Source organism: Coregonus lavaretus, assembly GCF_964263955.1.
Source record: "Coregonus lavaretus genome assembly, chromosome: 12".
In the NCBI taxonomy this organism is placed as follows: domain Eukaryota; kingdom Metazoa; phylum Chordata; class Actinopteri; order Salmoniformes; family Salmonidae; genus Coregonus; species Coregonus lavaretus.
The window spans coordinates 32,144,162-32,158,761 of record NC_139999.1 but is presented as its reverse complement, the minus strand read 5'-3'; the positions used below and the strand labels follow the sequence as shown (position 1 = coordinate 32,158,761).

The 14,600-nt window shown below is 41.4% G+C and overlaps 1 protein-coding gene across 3 annotated transcripts in view; it reads left to right on the top strand.

Annotated features, from left to right (window-relative positions):
* LOC311138584 (6-phosphofructo-2-kinase/fructose-2,6-bisphosphatase 4-like) overlaps positions 1-14,600 on the top strand; it is a 75,065-nt gene that overhangs the window by 44,820 nt on the left and 15,645 nt on the right. The window contains exons 1-2 of one of the 3 annotated variants that reach the window (XM_084173335.1): positions 5,900-5,981; positions 11,460-11,581. The exons of 1 other annotated variant lie outside the window; for it this stretch is intronic. In XM_084173335.1, the coding sequence (XP_084029461.1) occupies positions 11,560-11,581 (22 nt within the window). In that variant the 5' untranslated portion in view covers positions 5,900-5,981; positions 11,460-11,559. Of the gene's footprint in view, positions 1-5,790; positions 5,982-11,459; positions 11,582-14,600 lie in introns of those variants that run through there. One more of the 3 variants, XM_084173333.1, reaches the window with a different exon arrangement.

Genomic DNA, 14,600 nt, shown 5'->3' with positions numbered 1-14,600 from the left:
TCAAATCTCTGGACGACTGAAACAGGTTTCCCTCAAGAATTTCCCTGTATTTAGCGCCATCCATCATTCCTTCAATTCTGACCAGTTTCTCAGTCCCTGCCGATGAAAAACATCCCCACAGCATGATGCTGCCACCACCATGCTTCACTGTGGGGATGGTGTTCTCGGGGTGATGAGAGGTGTTGGGTTTGCGCCAGACATAGCGTTTTCCTTGATGGCCAAAAAGTTCAATTTTAGTCTCATCTGACCAGAGTACCTTATTCCATATGTTTGGGGAGTTTCCCACATGGCTTTTGGCTAACACCAAACGTGTTTGCTTCTTTTGTTCTTTAAGCAATGGCTTTTTTCTGGCCACTCTTCCGTAAATCCCAGCTCTGTGGCGTGTACGGCTTAAAGTGGTCCTATGGACAGATACTCCAATCTCTGCTGTGGAGCTTTGCAGCTCCTTCAGGGTTATCTTTGGTCTCTTTGTTGCCTCACTGATTAATGCCCTCCTTGCCTGGTCCATGAGTTTTGGTGGGCGGCCCTCTCTTGGCAGTTTTGTTGTGGTGCCATATTCTTTCAATTTTGTAATAATGGATTTGACGGTGCTCCGTGGGATATTCAAATGTTCAGATATTTTTTTATAACCTAACCCTGATCTGTACTTCTCCACAACTTTGTCCCTGACCTGTTTGGAGAGCTCCTTGTTCTTAATGGTGCCGCTTGCTTGGTGGTGCCCCTTGCTTAGTGGTGTTGCAGACTCAGGGGCCTTTCAGAACAGGTGTGTGTATATATACTGAGATCATGTGACAGATCATGTGACACTTAGATTGCACACAGGTGGACTTTATTTAACTAATTATGTGACTTCTTAAGGTAATTGGTTGCACCAGATCTTATTTAGGGGCTTCATAGCAAAGGGGGTGAATACATATGCACACACCACTTTTCCGTTATTTATTTTTTAGAATTGTTAGAAACAAGTTATTTTTTTCATTTCACTTCACCACTATTTTGTGTATGTCCATTACATGAAATCCAAATAAAAATCCATTTAAATTACAGGTTGTAATGCAACGAAATAGGAAAAAAGTCAAGGGGGATGAATACTTTTGCAAGGCACTGCATGTACAGTGGGGAGAACAAGTATTTGATACACTGCCGATTTTGCAGGTTTTCCTACTTACAAAGGATGTAGAGGTCTGTAATTTTTATCATAGGTACACTTCAACTGTGAGAGACGGAATCTAAAACAAAAATCCAGAAAATCACATTGTATGATTTTTAAGTAATTAATTTGCATTTTATTGCATGACATAAGTATTTGATCACCTACCAACCAGTAAGAATTCCGGCTCTCACAGACCTGTTAGTTTTTCTTTAAGAAGCCCTCCTGTTCTCCACTCATTACCTGTATTAACTGCACCTGTTTGAACTCGTTACCTGTATAAAAGACACCTGTCCACACACTCAATCAAACAGACTCCAACCTCTCCACAATGGCCAAGACCAGAGAGCTGTGTAAGGACATCAGGGATAAAATTGTAGACCTGCACAAGGCTGGGATGGGTTACAGGACAATAGGCAAGCAGCTTGGTGAGAACTGGCAACAACTGTTGGCGCAACTGTTGGCGCAATTATTAGAAAATGGAAGAAGTTCAAGATGACGGTCAATCACCCTCGGTCTGGGGCTCCATGAAAGATCTCACCTCGTGGGGCATCAATGATCATGAGGAAGGTGAGGGATCAGCCCAGAACTACACGGCAGGACCTGGTCAAAGACCTGAAGAGAGCTGGGACCACAGTCTGAAAGAAAACCATTAGTAACACACTACGCCGTCATGGATTAAAATCCTGCAGCGCACGCAAGGTCCCCCTGCTCAAGCCAGCGCATGTCCAGGCCTGTCTGAAGTTTGCCAATGACCATCTGGATGATCCAGAGGAGGAATGGGAGAAGGTCATGTGGTCTGATGAGACAAAAATATAGCTTTTTGGTCTAAACTCCACTCTCCGTGTTTGGAGGAAGAAGAAGGATGAGTACAACCCCAAGAACACCATCCCAACCGTGAAACATGGAGGTGGAAACATCATTCTTTGGGGAAGCTTTTCTGCAAAGGGGACAGGACGACTGCACCGTATTGAGGGGAGGATGGATGGGGCCATGTATCGCGAGATCTTGGCCAACAACCTCCTTCCCTCCGTAAGAGCATTGAAGATGGGTCGTGGCTGGGTCTTCCAGCATGACAATGACCCGAAACACACAGCCAGGGCAACTAAGGAGTGGCTCCGTAAGAAGCATCTCAAGGTCCTGGAGTGGCCTAGTTAGTCTCCAGACCTGAACCCAATTGAAAATCTTTGGAGGGAGCTGAAAGTCTGTATTGCCCAGCGACAGCCCCGAAACCTGAAGGATCTGGAGAAGGTCTGTATGGAGGAGTGGGCCAAAATCCCTGCTGCAGTGTGTGCAAACCTGGTCAAGACCTACAGGAAACGTATGATCTCTGTAATTGCAAACAAAGGTTTCTGTACCAAATATTAAGTTCTGCTTTTCTGATGTATCAAATACTTATGTCATGCAATAAAATGCAAATCAATTACTTAAAAATCATACAATGTGATTTTCTGGATTTTTGTTTTAGATTCCGTCTCTCACAGTTGAAGTGTACCTATGATAAAAATTACAGACCTCTACATGCTTTGAAGTAGGAAAACCTGCAAAATCGGCAGTGTATCAAATACTTGTTCTCCCCACTGTATGTGTGTAATATACACACACACACACACTCTACCGGTCAAAAGTTTTAGAACACCTACTCATTCAAGGGTTTTTCTTTACTTTTTACTATTTTCTACATTGTCGAATAATAGTGAAGACATCAAAACTATGAAATAACACATGGAATCATGTAGTAACCAAAAAAGTTTTTAACAAATCAAAAAAATGTCTTCAATTTGGACTAATGTCCATTGCTCGTGTTTCTTGGCCCAAGTAAGTCTTCTTCTTATTGGTGTCCTTTAGTAGTGGCTTCTTTGCAGCAATTCGACCATGAAGGCCTGATTTACGCAGTCTCCTCTGAACAGTTGATGTTGAGATGTGTCTGTTACTTGAACTCTGCAAAGGATTTATTTGGGCTGCAATTTCTGAGGCTGGTAACTCTAATGAACTTATCCTCAGCAGCAGAGGTAACTCTTTCCAGTGGCAGTCCTCATGAGAGCCAGTTTCATCATAGCGCTTGATGGTTTTTGCGACTGCACTTGAAGAAACTTTCAAAGTTCTTAATGTTTCGGATTGACTGACCTTCATGTCTTAAAGAAATGATGGACTGTCGTTTCTCTTTGCTTATTTGAGCTGTTCTTGCCATAATATGGACTTGATCTTTTACCAAATAGGGCTATCTTCTGTATACCACCCATACCTTGTGGTCCTCTGTAGCTCAGCTGGTAGAGCACGGCGCTTGTAACGCCAAGGTAGTGGGTTCGATCCCCGGGACCACCCATACACAAAAATGTATGCACGCATGACTGTAAGTCGCTTTGGATAAAAGCGTCTGCTAAATGGCATATTATTATTATTATTATTGTCACAACACAACTGATTGGCTCAAATACATTAAGGAAAGAAATTAATTAAAATGCATTCCAATTGACTACCTCATGGTGGTGGTTGAGAGAATGCCAAGAGTGTGCAAAGATGTCATCAAGGCAAATGGTGGCTACTTTGATGAATCTAAAGTATATTTTGATTTGTTTAACACTTTTTGGTTACTACATGATTCCATATGTGTTATTTCATCGTTTTGATGTATTATTATTCACTATTATTCTACAATGTAGAGAATAGTTTACAAAAAATAAAACCTGGAATGAGTAGGTGTGTCCAAACTTTTGACTAGTAGTGTATATATGATTTGTATTATCACCAGGACTATGTTACTGGGTGGCTCTGGGGGATTGAGTTGGTAGACAGCCCCTCCTAGTGTTTTTAGAAAGTCCATAGTTTTCCGCTAAGAAATACCACAAGGGGGCGCTATGATCCCTCTGCTCTGAAAGTGAGTTCTATACCAATTTGGGAAACTCTAGCTGCAATATTGCAATATGACTCAACATTCTGTCCATGTGTAGAACTTTATGTCGGCTAGGTCAATAAAACAACAACACTGGTTAAAAGCTGTGTTTATCCTATTGTTACATTTAAATACACAGACCGACTGTTAGTGGCATAATAAACGTGTTTTAATTAACTTTTAATCGATTATGTTTCAATGACAATTTCTGATTAGGGAAACTCATAATCATCCAGTTTGGCCAGGAAGATGGTGGATAAATATGTCAGACAGCTGTAACTAACCTGTGAATCTATGCTATGAATCTGCATGATGTGTTGTTACAAAATACAGTTTTTATGTACTGTGTGTGGTAGTGGTATGTTTACCTTGGATTACTTTCACCCAGGTTATTTTGATGCAGAGGGAGTTTGTTCTGAACAGTTTGTTCGAATTGCTGAACATTAATGAATTGTACAGCTCCCACTCCCCACTCTTCGACCACTGCGTTTATCGTCAGATCCCATGCAGTGAACACGCCCTCCCAACCAACGTCTTGGCCTTACCATTGGACGACGCATTTTCCCTTTTTACCTGTGATTGGTTAAATTCACATCAACATTCTCTGCCCATGTTCGTTGCATGCGAACAGCGGAAGACTTGTTTTTCTCAAAAACTCGTGAGTTATCTTAATGTTGCCCCTTCCTTTTGCCGAGTGCGCCCCTCTTTTTAGCATAATGTGCTGTCAGGTGCACTTTTGAGGGCGCACAGTTCTACTATATGATGGTACAGGCACAATAAAACAACACACTGGTTAGCTGCTTTTATCCAATTGCTACAATTCAAAGCACAGACCGACTGTTAGTGGCATAATAAACTTGTTTTAATTCACTTTCAACTCTGTTTCATTGACCATTTCTGAGTAGAGAAACGTATCACCCCGTTTGGCTAGGAAGCTGTCCGACTGCTGTTAACTAACATGTGAATCTATGCTATGAATCAGCATGATGTGTTGTTTCCTTCGACCACAGCGTTTATCATCAGATCCCATGCAGTGAACACGCCCGCCTGACCAATGTGTCGGCCTTACCATTGGATGATGTATTTCCTCTTTTCACCTGTGATTGGTTAAATTCACATCAACATTCTCTGCCCATGTGGGTTGCATGCGAACAGCGGAAGACTTGTTTTTTATATTTCCCCTGCCCTTACTTTAGTTTAGTGCGCCCCTCATTTTGGCGCACAGTTCTACGATATTACGGTACAGGCACAGTTGCGTTATTAAATTGTAGCATTCAGTAGCTACATTGTTATAACGTGTATGTGGGAACAAAGCGTTTTGAAGCGTTTAAAAACAAAATATACATAGCCCGTTTTTCCTAACTCAGACAGTATTTGGAGCATTAATAGTCTTCCTATATAAGATGACATGTTAATGTATAATTTAAGCATAGGCCTGTAGGCTAAACCAGGGAAGTCATTGACACTGGCACCCCTTTTCAAGTGAGCCCCATACAATAAATGCAGAACTCTCTCTCTCTCACTCACACACGCACACACACAGATGCTCTGAGTTAATGGCAGGTCATTTTCATAGGGACCTAAATAAACGGAAAATAGCCTAAATAACAGCGTTTGCTTAACTTTATTGAATGGTCATAAATGTAGCCAACACCATTACATGCGCTCAGGGTAGTGACATTACGGTAATGATATAAGTTTTATGTTCCTCAGCCAATATGATATCCATTCGCTCGCAGCTCTTTTGCTCAGACCAGCCGTCATCAAGTAGCTTACCGCTTCTGTCGCTTAAAAACGGGACAGGTGCAGCAACCAGGATGACTTCCAACGAATACCTTATAATTTCAACATCACCCCGTGAACTTACTCAGAACCCGCTGAAGAAAATATGGATGCCATGTAAAAACGGGCTCTTTGTACACATTTCACAAAGAAGGGGTAAGTTGCCTTGGTGAAACACCGGCTTGTTGTGCTAGCAGTGGAGGGGTATGCCCGATTTGGGCAAATACAGAGTATTTTAAACAAATGTAAATATTTTGTACCTCATGGAAGTTTGAGATTCCCAATTTTATGCGACACTGGGGAGGTGTTCTACACAGTAGCGTTGCGCAGCATGACCAGGTCAGGATTTTCTTCAAGGGAGAAGCCTAACGTTGAATCATTTCGATTTAGTCCCAAAAGATTCCACTTTTAAAAAAAACATTTTTATTGGGATTTCCATTTTAAAATGTTTATTCATGCCAATATTGCAATTACACATAGCCTATATGAATTCCTAGAGAAATGGCCTATGGTATCGAAATGGTATGGAAGCACTCATAATTGAATTAGACCAGGCAGATGACACGCACATGACAACGCGCCCGTTTGCCCGTGATCGCACAATCGATCAACACAACCATGCCACCACACAGTACAACACGGTTATTTTATTGTTTAACTAAACATTTTTTAAGGGCAACTGAACGCTAAAACCAATATCTCTGGTTGAAAATCGCTTATGTGGCATCAGTATTAGTCAAACATTTATTCCAGTGCCAAAATTGACTAAAACGTGTAAGTAGGATAACTTTGGTCATAGTCAGTATATTCCAAAACAGAGTTTTGTGATAGATGTGCAACTGAGGTTGTCACAATTTACATGAGGGTTGGTTTGGATTACAATCATGCACTTCATGCCCACTAAAGTCCAAAACCTGTACACACAGCCATGTTCTAGAATATTGGACCATTGGCTTTCATACTTTTCGAATTCTCAGCGTGGCTCAATCCATTTCTCCAACTGTCAACACATTCAAATGAATAGAGGACACAGTGAGTTGGTTGGGAATTTTGGCTAGTAGCGCGTTAGGGCTGTGAGTCTCCTGTGGATGGTGGTCTCAGAGCTCTACGTAGCTATGTCACAATGGGATGCCAGACTATAGTGTCTCTGCATCTGTGGACTCAGACCCTTTACAATCCTCAGTTAACTGAATTCTACCAGAGTACCAAACGTGTATGGTATGCACAGCAGTGTTCTAGAATATTGGACCATTGGCATTCATACTTTTCAAATTCTCAGTGCAGCTCAAGCAATTTCTCCAACTGTCAACACATTCAAATGAACAGAGGACATGTACCTGAGACAAGTTGGTTGGGAATTTTGGGGAGGTGCACGTTCAGGCTGTAGCCTATGTCCCCTGCGGATGGTGGTCTCAGGGCAGTTTAGATGTGTCACAGGGACACCGGACTATCGCGTCCTAGCATCTGTGAACTATGATTTACGATTAATGCCTAGGGAGAATTGTCATGATTGATGGCTGATTACGCTCTATCCATTCATGACAGCAAGACCTGAGACAGACCTGCCCATTATGCAGCGCCTCTGACTTATTTACATAAGACAACACCTTGCCAATGTTATGTTGAAAGAACACATGGCCCCTAAGCCCATTATGGAGTGGCCACTTGCTGATGTATTTTTGATAGTGATCACTCGAGTCTGCCACTGTTTTGTTTTGCACACTCACAAGACTATACACTGAGTTTACAAAACATTAAGAACACCTTCCTAATATTGAGTTGCACCCCCCTTTGCCCTCAGAACAGCCTCAATTCGTTGGGGCATGGACTCTACAAGGTGTCGAAAGTTTTCCACAGGGATGCTTCTTGACACACTCAAACCGGTGTGGCTGGCACCTACTACCATACCCCGTTCAAAGGCACTTAAATATTTTGTTTTATGTCATGGAAAGAGGTGTCCGTAATGTTTTGTACACTCAGTGTATATACATACACACTGTATACTGGGGTTGGGGTCAATTCCATTTAAATTCAAGTCAATTCAGGAAGTACACTTATATTCCAATTCTCTTCAGTGCTTATCAATGAGTACAATTTTGAATTATACTGAACAAAAATATAAATGCAACATGTAAAGTGTTGGGTTCATGAGCTGAAATAAAAGATCCCAGAAATTCTCCAAATGCACAAAAAGCTTATTTCTCTCAAATTTTGTGCACAAATTTGTTCACATCCCTGTTGGTGAGCATTTCTCCTTTGCAAAGATAATCCATCCACCTGACCAGTATGGCATATCAAGAAGCTGATTAAACAGCATGATCATTACACAGGTGCACCTTGTGCTGGGGACAATAAAAGGCCACTCTAAAATGCAGTTTTGTCACATAACACAATGCCACAGATGTCTCAAATTTTGAGAGAGAATTTGTCCGAACGTCCAACTGGCCTCACAACCACTGACCACGTGTAACCACGCCAGCCCAGGATCGCCACATACGACTTCTTCACCTGCGGGATCGTCTGAGACCAGCCACCTACACAATCAAAGAATTTCTGCACAAACTGTCAGAAACCATCTCAGTGAAGCTCATCTGCGTGCTCGTCATCCTCATTAGGATCTTGAACTGACTGCAGTTCGGCGTCGTAACCGACTTCAGTGGGCAAATGCTCACCTTCGATTGTCACTGGCAGGCTGGAGAAGTGTGCTCTTCATGGATGAATCCCGGTTTCAACTGTACCGAGCCGATTGTGTATGGCGTCGTGTGGGCGAGCGGTTTGCTGATGTCAACGTTGTGAACAGAGTGCCCAATGGTGGGGTTAGGGTATGAGCAGCCATAAGCTACGGACAACAAACACAATTGCATTTTATCGATGGCAATTTGAATGCACAGAGATACCGTGACGAGATCCTGAGGCCTATTGTCGTGCCATTCATCCACCACCATCACCTCATGTTTCAGCATGATAATGCACGACCCCATGTCGCAAGGATCTGTACATAATTTCTGGAAGCTGAAAATGTCCCAGTTCTAACATTGCCTGCATACTCACCTGACATGTCACTGATTGAGCATGTTTGAGATGCTCTGGATGGACGAGTACGATAGCGTGTTTCAGTTCCCGCCAATATCCAGCAACTTCGCACAGCCATTGAAGAGGAGTGGAACAACATTCCACAGGCCACAATCAACAGCCTGATCAACTCTATGCGAAGGAGATGTGTCGCGCTGCATGAGGCAAATAGTGGTCACACCACATACTGGCTGGTTTTCTGATCAATGCCCCTACCTTAAAAAATAAATAAAAGGTATTTGTGACCAACAGAAGAGGACAGAGCATGCTCCCATTCTCATCGACGGGGCTGTAGTGGAGCAGGTTGAGGGCTTCAAGTTCCTTGGTGTCCACGTCACCAACAAACTAACATGGTCCAAGCATACCAAGACAGTCGTGAAGAGGGCACGACAAAACCTATTCACCCTCAGGAGACTGAAAAGATTTGGCATGGATCCTCAGATCCACAAAAGGTTCTACAGCTGCACCATCGAGAGCATCCTGACTGGTTGCATCACTGCCTGGTATGGCAACTGCTCTGCCTCTGACCGCAAGGCACTACAGAGGGTAGTGGGTATGGCCCAGTACATCACTGGGGCCAAGCTTCCTGCCATCCAGGACCTCTATACCAGGCGGTCTCAGAGGAAGGCCCTAAAAATTATCTGACTCCAGCCACACTAGTCATAGACCTGTTCTCTCTGCTACCGCACGGCAAGCGGTACCGGAGCGGCAAGTCTAGGTCCAAGAGGCTTCTAAACAGCTTCTACCCCCAAGTCATAAGACTCCTGAACATCTAATCAAATGGCTACCCAGACTATTTGCATTGCCCCCGCTTTTACGCTGCTGCTACTCTCTGTTTTGTGCAATCTATGCAGTCACTTTAATAACTCTACCTACATGTACATATTACCTCAACTAACCGGTGCCCCCGCACATTGACTCTGTGCCGGTACCCCCTGTATATAGCCTCGCTATTGTTATTTTACTATTGTCATTTTACTGCTGCTCTTTAATTATTTGTTACTTTTATTTCTTATTTGTTAGGGTATTCTTTCTTAAAACTGCATTGTTGGTTAAGTGCTTGTAAGTAAGCATTTCACTGTAAGGTCTACACCTGTTGTATTCGGCGCATGTGACAAATAACATTTGATTTAGATTTGAACAGATGCATATCTGTAATCCCAGTCGTGAAATCCATAGATTAGGGCCTAATGAATGACTGATTTCCTTATATGAACTGTAACTCAGTAAAACCTTTGAAATTGTTGCATGTTGCGTTTTATTTTTGTTCAGTGTTGAATTGGGATTTGGTTAACTTTTTGAATTGACTGGAATTCAAATGAAATTTACCCAACCCTGCTATATACATACACTCACTCACACACTTTACACCAACACTCTTACACAAAACCCACACACACACACTTTCATACTCGTCATATGCTGTTGCTACTCTGTTCTTTATTTTTACTCATATTATTATCTATCCTGTTGCCTAATCACTTTACCCTGTCTTTATGTACGTATATACCTAAAATACCTCTTACCCCTGTACATTGGTCTGGTACTGGTACTCCCTGTATATAGCTTCATTCTTGTGTATTGCATTCCTCGTGTTTATTTTATTTATTTTACCTTTATTTAACTAGGCAAGTCAGTTAAGAACAAATTCTTATTTTCAATGACGGCCTACACCGGCCAAACCCGGACGACGCTGGGCCAATTGTGCGCTGCCCTATGGGACTCCCAATCACTGCCGGTTGTGATACAGCCTGGAATCGAACCAGGGGGTCTGTAGTGACGCCTCAAGCACTGAGATGCAGTGCCTTAGACCGCTGCGCCACTCAGGAGCCTATTTTATTATTATTTTTTAACTCTGCATCGTTGGGAAGGGCTCATGAGCAAGCATTTCACGGTACAGTCTAAACCCGTTGTATTTGGCGCATGTGACAAATAACATTTTGATTTGAAATGAGAATTGAGACAATGTGCTATTTCTTACCGATTCTCTACAGCTTCTGTCCAAAAACAAATCCTGTGAAATGACGTCAACACATACTGGAGGAGTTACTGACTAGCTACAGTGGCTAGCTTAGCTAACAAACTAGCTACGTCGATTGTGGCGCGCATGACCAGAATGACAGATTGTAGAACCACCAAAGGCACCACCGATTTCTGTTTGAAAATTGAGAAGGAGGCGGAGTTGGACCATTTTACATGGCCAAAGTCTACCTTTGCCTGGGAAATACTGCACCAAACACCTTAGCTACATAAAATTGTGTGACTAAGACTTCCTCTGCAAAAACGTCAAAATTCGATTTTTTTAAAAATCTTATATTAATTTATATTTATCTTATATTAATTCTGACTATTTTGAGGAAGCGGTAGTGGCTATGTTGTTGCTATGGTAACTCATGGGGAAACAGCAATAACTGCCAGCGTAGGGTTGGGCGGTAGGGCCGGCAATCATTCACAGACTGGTTTGGATTTTTACTTTACCTTCTAAAACTGTATTTAAATGTTTGATTTGTTACATTGCCATAATTTTTCGAGTCATTACTAAATTATTCTATCTGTTTTTAGGGAACTTTATAGCACAAGTCAACAAATTCCGGAAGCTTGCCAAATAGACCCTCGTAAATTGGCCGACTACCCCTACTGGCGAAAATAAGTCCTGCAATTGATGCCGAAAATACACAAAGAGGGTAAATTATTTCCATAAAGGAAATGTTTTTGTTGTTGAAATAGAAGTATACTAAGACAAAATAAGCATAACACAGTGTAAATAATACATTAGTTCTGGAAATGAATAAATGCTGGAAGTGAATGCTAGAATTGAACAAATCACTATGCAAATGATAGCCATTGGTTGAGTACCAGAGTTTGATACTACAAAATTCCGATGCAATGTTCTACAAATAGGACTACTTCACTGTCAGTTTTGTCCTCCTTATTAGGGGTTCACAGCAAAGCTGTGAAACCTATTGTTATTTTTAGAATTGTATTTTCTTGACATGGTCAATTAACTCAAGCATAGATTGATAATGTGTTTTCTAATTTGACACAAGCTAGAGACCATGAATAACTTGGTAAAAAAACAATAGCACCGATTGGCCTATAGGTGGCACTGTTAAAGCAGTCTCACTTAAATCCTCATATCCACCGCCCCATTTGACTGCATACAGTCTCACCTACTGCACACAGTCTCATTGTTATCTAATTTGCATCAAGAACCCATAAGGTCTGTCAGGATAGATTTTCCTCCATCTTGGACTTTGAAAAACGTATTCTCATGACCTACAATCCAAGTAACAGAAAATGTGGTATGTAGGCCCATGGTAACTTAAGAAAAGCTAAGGGATTAGTTGAGATTTTACGTGTCCATTTAAATCCTTTGTAAATCCAATTATTAACAATTCAAGTTTGACTATGTAATGCAAATACTAATAAAATAATCATACACAATCTTCATCTCGTGGACTAAAAGTCAGATTCACTCTAAATATGGTCTAAAAAGTTGAAAATAACGTTAATGCATTTAAAGATGGCCACATTATGCCAGTAGATACATATGAGCACATACCCTAATATGCTAAAAATACTTGTTTGAAAAAAAGCTAAGGGATTGGTGAAAATATGGCTGAGTTATTGACAAATCAAAAATCAGATTTTACGCGTCCATTTAAACCACTGTAAATCCACTCCACAGTGGCCCATAAACTTGAATCTTGTCATCACTATCGTGGACAACCCTAAGATGAACCACACTGAATTTGGTATTGATATCTTTAAAAAACAAGGAAACTATTAACAACTCAATCATCTACTCATGAACTATACGTCAAATTGACTCCAGATTTGGAATTTGTCTCTAGATTATTAGCCTCTAATGAATTTGAGGATGTTTAGTTGCTGCATTCAAAGTCGGCTACGCTACACCACTAGATGGCACAATAACAATAAAAGTCATTGTTTTCTAATCTATTTTGGGGTTATTCATTTCTGTTGCATTTAAATACTTTTTTATGAATGCTTATGGTGTTATAGCGATTTAGTTGTCACGCGTCGATAATGTTTGTTTATTTATTTCGTTGCTATGGTCACCGGCGACTGTCACCCTTGTGTGTGTGTGTGAAGGCAATAGCCGCTTTGACTAGACCAGGGCTGCACAATCCTGGTCCTGGAGGGCCGAAACACTGCTAGTTTTTGTTTCTAGCTGGTAGTTAATTGCACTCACCTGGTGTCCCAGGTCTCAATTAGACCCTGATTAGGAGAGGCTGAAAACCAGAAGTGTTTCAGCCCACCAGGAACGGCATTGGGTAGCCGAACATCCGCTCAGCCCGTCACTCAGTGTCTGCAAAGTGCTTAACCCTGGCAATTTGACCGGTAAACTCATGGGTACACTTGCAGTGGCTGCCTGGTATTGTGATGCAATCATTTCTATGGTAATTTGGAATGTTCTATCAACTGAGGCTGGATTGCCATGGTAATTTAGAATGTTAATTCCAATGATGCTAACTGATTTGGCTCATGTAATATAATGTATTTTTTATAATGTCAGTTGAGTTGACTCAACAAATCACAGCACAGATTGAAGGGTACACTTACTGCTTTTACTTCCTGGTATGGGTCTAGGTTGAAGATGACGAAGGTTAAGATGAGGATTCTAAAATGCCATAACTCTTTACAACTCAGAGTCGCTATTCACCTCATAAACAAGTAGTTCACTGAACAACGGCCACAGTAGGGGAAAACAACTGCCGTTCACCATCTGCGCCCATTCAACGTAGCCTAGATTTACGTAGTTATTTATTCTAAACCAAAACACTTTTGGGGTTCTCATGCCATTACAATGTTATTTTGATTAATGCTTGAACAGTTGCTAAGATTATACTTGATTGTGATCTTTGCAAAATACCTATGTTGGATGCAGTAGTTGTTAGCTAGAATGCTAATGCTCATTGACATAGGCTGTAGCAAAATTAGCCAAAGGGCATTTTTACTGGTTGAAGTGTTTATGTATAATGCAGTTGAATGGCGACGAAGTCACAAACATTGTATTAAGTGGAACATTCATATGAGCCTTACAATACAATTGTAATCCAAAAGTAGTGTGAAAATGCACTCATAAGCAATATGTAAATGGTGGTTTTTGTTTTTCTGCTGGTCTAGTGAACTCCCCCATGTTTTCACCCATGGTGGGGAAATTGTGAATACCGACTCGGTCTATGGGATCAGCTATGCTAGTTAGCAACGGCGCTGGTAGTTAGCAACGGTGCTGGTCCCATGAATCTGTTTATTTTCGAAAAGCTTCCACATGGAATCATAACTTGTCCTAACCTTTGTTATCTTCAACCAAGTTATGGGTACACTCAAAATGGCCGTCAGTCCACCCATTATGCCATCCATGACTTGTGGAGGCCCGTTCAATGGATTCTATTTCTATGGCTGCGACTGTCGGTTTTCTTGTCGCAGACACATGAAAAAAGTTCACCTTTGACCCTGTCGCAGCATCCGTTGTAGCTCGCCATTACCTTGTGAGTTTATTTTCCTGAATAAAAATGAAGATGTCAGCTATGCTCTGGTCATTATTTGAACTGGCTAGCAGTAACGAAACAAAACATTGTTTAGAAAGTTGCTTTTAGTTGCCTGGCATATGACAATACAAAATACATTTTTAAACAGATGGGTTTATTGGTGTTAAAGTACCGCAGTTATGCTATT